Below are 8,204 nucleotides of genomic sequence, written 5' to 3'. Positions count from 1 at the left end.
GATGAGGCTGCACCTTGAACACTGTGTTCTGCTTTGGGCACCTCTATTATTGAAGCAGCTGCTTTCACTGATTTTGTATATATTTGCTGTTACAGCATTATTTTGTCATCCTTATAGACAGCTTTAAGCTAGTTATGGCAGCTACTTGTCATGTAATTAAATCTAATGACAGTTAAAATGTTGAATGCTGGAGCGTTTTGCTCCTTGAAACCAAATTTGTGATATTTGCACTTTCTCCTGTGGCAAAAGTGTGAGCTCTACTGGCAGACAGATGGCTTTCCAGATGATAAACATCTGGGAAGACTGGATTTAGAAGCGAGCCTTCAGCTTGCATATAAATCTCTCTGAGTTCTTTGACTGCTGGGCCCCCTGATCTCTAACAGTGGTTATGGTGATGGGGAATTTGTTCCTGGGAAAGCTGAATAAAGCCAAGCACTTAGCTTAATCTTAACATGGTTATTGCATCTACTGCATGAGCCAATTGCTGCATCCTGGGGGCAAAGCTGCATGGGGAATTCGGCTGGTGAGTGTCACCCACTGGGTGATGTGTTGTCCTGCAGCATTTTGGGCTCCTTGAAGCACAGGCTGCAGGAAGTGTAGCCGTTTTGGTGACAGCGTGTGACAGCCTGATGTGCTGCAGTATCATGAGGAGTGATAAATGAAGGGAAATGTCTGTTTTAAGAGAGAAGTAGCTGGGATGGACTAAAGAATTTTTGCTCTTGATGTCTTTTAGCACAGTTATTGTTTGCTTCTTGCATTGCTACTGAACGCATAACTGCTGCCTATTCCAGCTCCAGCACCTTTCTGAGCAATAAAAGTTAGGAAAGGGTCTATCAGTGGGTATAAAAATATCACTTTCCTCATATGAGTTTCTTTCTTAATATCAGCAATGGATTTGTCTGCTGCTTCCCATCCATGCAACCATGTCTGACTTTTTTCTGCAACGTTTGCCTCTCAGTTTTCCTGCACTGGGAAGCCTGGAATCAGCACCAAATCTGCTCATTTCTCCTTCTCCCAATTTGCTGTGTCTCTCCTTTTGGATCCTGCTTTCAGATATACATCTCTATTATTGCAGAGCAATTTGTTGTCTGCTGTTGTGCTCTCACCTCAATTATTTTGATTCCACCACATTTTTAATACGCCTAAATCAGTACCGTTGAGTGCAAATTAGGAGCACTGGGATGCAAACAGTGTTTGGATGGATGGAGAGTGGCACTGGGCATGGCTGCCCATGGGATTTGTGTAAGAATACAGTGGTTTGGACAAAACAAAGAGGAGGTGTTTCAACATTAAACGTAAGCAATCAGGGGAGTGAAAACCTCAACCTGAAGTGAGAAATTGTGCTGCTTTGCCTCCTAAAGGCTGAAAGGAGACAATTCAGTACGCACACGTCATCCCTTTCTGGCGAAGGCAGCGCCCAGCTGAGAGCTGCTCTGGGCCCAGCTGCAGCTCCTGCCTGTTTCAGCCACCAGAGTGGGTACCGACCTTTCACAGCACTGCAGGCACCGCCCTATGGATGCAATGCTATGGTTTGCTCACAGCTGGATTTTCCTGCAGTCTCAAGGCGGTTCTAAATGCATCCTAGCTTAAACAGACCAAAAAAAAAAAAAAAAGAATTTTGACCTTTGGTGGCTGCAGTTCAGCTGGTGGGCATGGAGTAGTGCTCTTGGGGTTTGGAGGTGGGAGACATCAGGATGTCAGGCTGCAACCAGTGAAGAAGAAGCAGAGAGCAGGCAGGGTGCGGATGTAAGGGATCAGCAGGCCACATGTGCACACACGTCGTTTCAAATTGCTATGGGTAGTTTATACAAAGATGAGGTGAAGATTAGCTCTTGGTGCTGCGATTGGTAATAGTCTTCTGCAAGGAGAAATAATTATTTTATGGCTGTCATTAACCAAGCAATTTATCTGCCCCATGGAGAAAGCAATTCCTCCTTCAGACTTCACTTATTGCACGCGTTCGACCTCTTATACTCAGAAATCTTTTGGTTTTAGGGACAAGACTGTTTGGTGTCTGGGTGATGCTGGTGCATCACATTAGCGGGGGATGCAGAGCCTGCTTGTGAATTGTCAGAGCATTGCCTTTACCTGCAAACTTGGAATGCTATTCCTTATTGTTGCCTGCACTGAGTGGTGATGGATGTGAGTGTTTGAAGGAGGAACAGAATAAAATGAAAAGAACAGCCTGGGGTGGAAATTGAAAGGCTTGAATGAAACATCTCATCTTTCAAAGAGGAGCCAGGGTCAATGGGAACATCACCTGCAATCATTCCCTGACTTGTGGGTGTCTTCCTTTCTCTTTCTTTTGTGGTGCTGGTTTGGCAAGCCAGCCCCAGCTGAAGGCACAGCTCAGGGCTTGAATGAGCACTGGGGATGGGATGGGTGTCCTGGGGTGAGGCTGTGTCCCAGGGCACAGCAGGACCTCCAATGGGACTCTGCTCCTGCTGCTTTTAGGGTGTTGGCTGAGATATGGAGCAATGGCAGACTTGTTGCAAATGTTTCCTTTGGGATGCTTTGGTTATGGTGGGCTTGGAGAAGTCAGTCAGAGCAGTCCTGCTGGGGGCAAAGGGTTGGCTGATTGACTCTGGTGACAGATCTGTTCCTGCAGCTTTTGGTAACTGCTCTGCATCACCATTATGGGTGTGTAATGCTGGGTGAGCTGAAACATCCTCTATTTCTCACTCTTTGATTTTAGAAAAGATGTACTCTGCTTTCTAGTATTCAACTCATGGGAGCTTTCCCTAAACTTAAGTTAAAGACTAAATTCAGTTCCTGTATAAGAAAAAGCAGTTTGTTGCACACTGGAGGATGGCACTGCGGTTCTGAATTTGCTCCTGAGCATTAATCTGCATCTAATCCCATAGTTTGGTTGGAGTTATGCATTGCATAGCTTTGTCCTTGCTAATAAGGTAATGACTAATGTGGGAGAGTAGTGCTGTGTGGGTGCTGGCAGCACCAAACATCACAGAGGGAACATCTGTACTAATGATGTTTTGTCACCACTGAAAGTTAAAGTGTTCTTGGTGTAGGCAGGGCTGCATTCACATCTTATAGCAGTAAATCAAAGCCATCTTCTGTGAACAGAGCAAGTGATCTTGGCAATAGGGAACTTGCACTTTTATAACCGAGGTTATGAGAGACTTCTGTTAGCACAGCTCTGCCCACTACAGCTCACAGCCCCCACCTCTCCCTCTGTCCTTCCTCTTCAGACCCAGTGACAGAGCTCTGGTCCCTCAGTATTGAAGTTTGTTAGTGGGTGCCCTGAGAAGAACAAAAGCTGAGGCTCCTGATCCTTGGGGAAGAGAAAAAGGCAGATATACTGGGAAAGGAAGAGTTTGTCTGGGGTGGATGATGCTCCTTCCACGGGTGCTTGTGTTTGGGGTCAGTGTGTTAGGGATGCTGAGTGTCCCCTGACTTTCACTGTCATGGGAAGCTTGTCTTGCTAACAGTGTGCTGCTGCTGTGCTACAGCCATGAGTGGAGGAGTGAGCCCAGTGCATGTGTGAGAGAGCAGAATAAACATGAATGTGACCAAAACCAGGACAAACAGCCCTGGACATTCCTCATCCAAACTGTTCAGTTCCACGCCGATTCAAACTGGATTGCATGTCACAAGTGTCAGCTGCTTTGTCTTTATTTCATCACTTTCAGCTCTCATACAAGTACCAATCTAGCATCACTGCTTTAAAAAGAACAAATGACAGCCATTCATGAGATAACATAATTCTAAACTCTGTGAGACAGCTGATACTATTAAAAAACTTGGCCCTATAACAGGTTTTCATTACTGATGGCTACTTGAGGAGACACACACTATAAAATATAAAGATGAAAAGCGAAAGACCGTTTAGAGATGTTCAGCTGAATGTTGCTAGCATCAAATCAGCAGCAGGCACTGGAGGAAATGAAAACAGAATATGGCACAGCCTCTGAACTAAATGTGTGCACATCATGGAGCTGCTGAGACTTTGCCTTTACAACGCACACTTTAAATCACAGCAACATTGAAATCAATATCGATCGTTCGTGGAGATGCTTTTTACCTTCAGGCACTGCTGTTTCCCAAAGGAGCGTGAGCAAGAACGTATGTCTCTGTGCAGTGCTGACTGCTTGTGGACATGGATCTCCCTGAAATCCTCTGAAATCGATTCCTCCTTTGGAAGTACCCACTGCTGCTGCTGAGGGTTCGCTGTCTGTTCTTCAGGTACTCCCGGTAGTTTTTGGTGAGCAGGGTGTAGAGGAAGGGGTTGATACAGCTGTTGCTGTAGGTCAGGCAGGTTGTCAGATAATTAATGTTCTTCATCACCTTGGGGGATAACGTGAAAGATTCGTAATACTGGAAGAGGAGCTGCCATATCCAGAAAGGCAAGAAGCAAGCCCAGAACACCAGCACTATGGTGAAGATCAAATAGAGCACCTTTTGATTCGGCAGCCGCTTGGTCTGCTTGAAGGATGCTGTTTGTGACACCCAGTAAATCTTTGCTAATCGGATGTAGAGGTAACCGATGATCACCCCTGGGCCCACGATGCTGGTACCAAAAAGGATGGTGAGATAGACTTTGTAGGACAGCTTGCTCCAGGTGGGAAGGCAGATGCTTTTGTTGTCCCTTTGCACCAGCTGGATCATGATGAGCATCGGGAGGGTGAGCAGCAGTGACACCAGCCAGATGACAACAGCGATGGCCTTTCGGTAGCTCTTGGACCTCTTCACTGTGTCCAGGGGCTTCAGCACAGCAAAGTAGCGTTCCGTGCTCATGACTGTGAGAGTGAAGATGCTGGCGTGCATAGTGAGAAAGTCCAGGCTGAACAGGATGCGACAGCCAACGTCCCCAAAGTACCACTTCTGGATGAAGTAAGTCCCAACAATAAAAGGGATGGTGAGAAGGTAGAGCAGGTCTGCCAGCGCGAGGTTAATGATGTAAATGTACATGGAGGCAGACGACCGCAAGTAATGGCACATCACCAGCAAGGTGTAGACGTTGCCTGTCACCCCAATCACACACATCAGGGACAGGATCGTCCCAATGGTGCAGATGGCAATCATGTCTTCCATGGAACCAGCAGCTGGTGCACCTTCCCCAGTGGCATTGACAGAGGCATTGGGTCTGATTCGGAATAGGCTGCTCTCATTCGTGTCTGTCACCATGTAGGGGGTTGCAGAGAAGTGGCTCTCCAGCTCATCAGTCAGGGACATCCTCCTGGCCTTGTGATGCCTGAGGGTCTGTTCATGCCACGGGTTTTTGAGAAGCTCTTCTTTCTGTCTTTAGAAATGCGACCGAAGGAAGATGGCGAACCATTTTTTAGCGAGGTCTTGTGTAAGGAAGGTCTGCATTCTCCACTAGAAGAAAGACATCAGAAATCAGCAAATTAGAAATCTGCCAGAGCAACACAGGCTGTCATTCAGAAGTTACCTGTCACTGAGCCTTTACTGTCTGCATGTACCAAAAGTTTTCTGCACTGAGGCCACTCCTGCAAGGCCCATGCCATTGTTACAAGAACACAGCTTTGAGGAATGCCATTTTGCAGTGTGCATGGAAAGGAGAAAAAGAGATTGTGTGGACCTTTGGAAACCATTTGTTGCAATCCTTAAAGTTAGTTTGGGGCTGGGGAAAAAACCATCCCTGCTTTCATAGTGACAACTTATCACTTATCAACACAATTGCTGATAAGCTCTTTGCTAAGCTCTGAGCACGAAGGAGTCCAAGTTCCAAAATAGGGAAGGCAAACTTTGTATTTACCATTTGCAGCTAGATTGCTGTCTATTTCATACAGTGAACTCAAAGTCTAGTATTTCTGCAGTGCTTTCACAGAACAGCTTTTCTTGAATGAGGAGCTTCTGCTCTGTTGTGACCTGCAGTTTCAAATTGTTAAGTGATGGAGAAGAAAGGCATTTTCCATCTGCAGTGCAAGTTGTGGGTTGCACTGTGAGTTTTACGTGTGTAAGTACAGTTCTTTTCACATGCTCTGTAAGTATGAGCCCACAGATGTCTGTGTGCCCATGCATAGTGCCCTGTTTTGGACAGTCCTGTTTGTGGATGGGCCTGAACAGCCCCATGCAGTGCAGTGAGAGACTGCTGCAGGAAGGCAGACACTCTTTGCATGTGGGAGCATTTGGCTAGCTTAAGCCCAGCACTGTTCAAATCATGACTGTGCTGCTTTGAGTTTGTATTGGCTCTGGGCGTAGGCAAAGGAAGATCAAAGCTGCTTGAGAAAAGCACCAGAATTACCTGAAATGGCAGGATTTTAAGGCATATGAGAAGTCTGCATCGACCTAAAGGTCACTGCACACAGAAACATTTGTGCTACGAATTTTACACAGCTCAGATTTGCATTTTTTTTTCCAAGCAAGTGGACAGAGGAGCTGTTGGACTGCCTTGTCCTTGCAGGGCTCTGCAGGCAAAGCCATCCCTCTGCCTGCTCCCTGGGGCAGGCTGGGGTTGTTTTATCAGGGGAATTTGCAAACTTCTCCAGCTGTTCCAAGTGGGTTTGGTGTCCCTTTGCCTCCGCATCCACTCCAACTCCTTTGCTCTTCATCCTGCTTGCTCCTTGGAGGCATGGGCCCTCTTCCAGCTGCCCATGGTTCACAGACATCCCCCACCAGTGACCACTGTAACACTTGAGGATGGGTGGTGTTCATCCTCTTCGTGTCTTGTATGATTTTCTCCTCATCCCATTACTAGGCAATGGCTACTGTGGAGATGTCATGAAATAAGTCTACAGAAAAGAGGACGGTCCAGCACAGAGAGATTTCTTCTTGCTTAACAGTTGGGAGAGGGGTGCAAAAAAGGGAAAACAGCAGTACGTAGAGCCTGTCTCCTGTCCACATGCCTTGGGTGCAGATAAGAGGAAGGGAAGAGAAGAAGCACGGTCAGGCAGTGCTCAGTTATCCTCTGGGAAGCTGCTTCTCTGAGGTAGTCTCTGTCAATTGCACCAACATCCCAGCCTTCTGAGAGCCAGCAAACCCCAGTCCTTCACACTGCTGTGCCATTCCCTCCTGCTTGGCTTCAGGTGTGTGCAGCCAGCCAGTCCATGCACCAGCTGCCCCCTCATTGTCTGCTTCATCAGTGCTCATGCACAATCTGTGCTGGCAGCAAAAGAAGGAGGCACAGATGCTAGGGAGCTCTGCCACACAGTCACCAGCATGCTTGGTTGGAAGTGAAGGGCTCTGCATGGGATGCTCCAGCTGAACCCAACACCAGTCACCCGCAGCTCTTGGATGCGGTTGGATTCATTTTAGCTTGTTTTCAGGTGCACGTTTCCATGACCTAAGCACTGGCCTCTTGCAGCTGCCTTACTTTGTGCTCTGGGCACTTGTAGCAGGTTTGTGCTCGTCTGCATAGGTCCCTGATGTACCAGCTCCTGCTGGAGAGAGCTCCCGCACCGTGCCTGCTCGCTCTGCTCATCCTCTGAGCCTGCATTTCACTTCATTCATAAAATCACTACAGCACTAATTCAGTTCAGACACTCCAGCTGGCTGCAGGCAGAGCCCACAGCTAGGCAAATCCTCACTCCTACAGGAGGAAAATTAAGCAAACTGGGGAAACCTTGCATCGCTTTTAAGTCACTGCCATTGCTGCACTCGTACGTGCATGCATACACTTGCACACATGCAGACACACACAATAAAGAGCTCATTATCCCAAGCAGCCATTCAAAGCACCTTACGGTCTAAGCAATTTTCTCAGCCATTCCTGCATTTTCTTCTATGTTATCAGCACACAGAGGCACCATGCACGTTCCAGTAGCTACACAGATAAAGGAATTCCTCCTGCTCAAACCTTGCTTTTAAATCCGGCAGATGAAATTTCCTACAAGAAACAAAGCAAAAGCGTATCTAGTAGTCTTAAAGCTGAAACTTAAAAAGAAAATTAAAAAAAATAAAATAGAAAGGAGAGAGAAAATCCTTCTTCATGGGAAGACAGCAACAGATCCCCGTGCTCTGTCGCATCTGGAAAGGCAGTGGCAGGAAGGGAGCGTGCTGCCTCTCCAAGTATGTTTGAAATCTGTGCGCTCTTAATACTCTCATTCTCCTCCCTTCACTCACGCCTGCTATTTCTGTTACTTGGTGACGTTAGGCATAGCGTGGCTTTGACTGCAGCCAGCAAAGAGCCTTTTTAAAGCAGCAGCATTTGGATAGCTGGGGCTTGCTGAGATTTCTCCCCCCCCACATGGGGGATGCGAGGTGTCGGTGCTGTTTGTTGCAAG

The 8,204-nt window shown here is 47.1% G+C and overlaps 1 protein-coding gene across 1 annotated transcript; it reads right to left on the bottom strand.

Annotated features, from left to right (window-relative positions):
• Positions 1-4,044: 4,044 nt before the first annotated feature.
• On the bottom strand, positions 4,045-5,193 carry LOC306953543 (urotensin-2 receptor-like; the record flags this gene model as incomplete). The annotated part of the gene is made up of 1 exon (XM_079544479.1): positions 4,045-5,193. The coding sequence occupies one exon, from the start codon at positions 5,191-5,193 to the stop codon at positions 4,045-4,047; it is 1,149 nt and encodes a 382-aa protein (XP_079400605.1).
• Between the last annotated feature and the right edge of the window lie 3,011 nt (positions 5,194-8,204).

This window comes from Tetrao urogallus (genome assembly GCF_951394365.1).
Source record: "Tetrao urogallus genome assembly, chromosome: 18".
Classification (NCBI taxonomy): domain Eukaryota; kingdom Metazoa; phylum Chordata; class Aves; order Galliformes; family Phasianidae; genus Tetrao; species Tetrao urogallus.
This window is presented reverse-complemented; position numbering and strand designations above follow the sequence as displayed.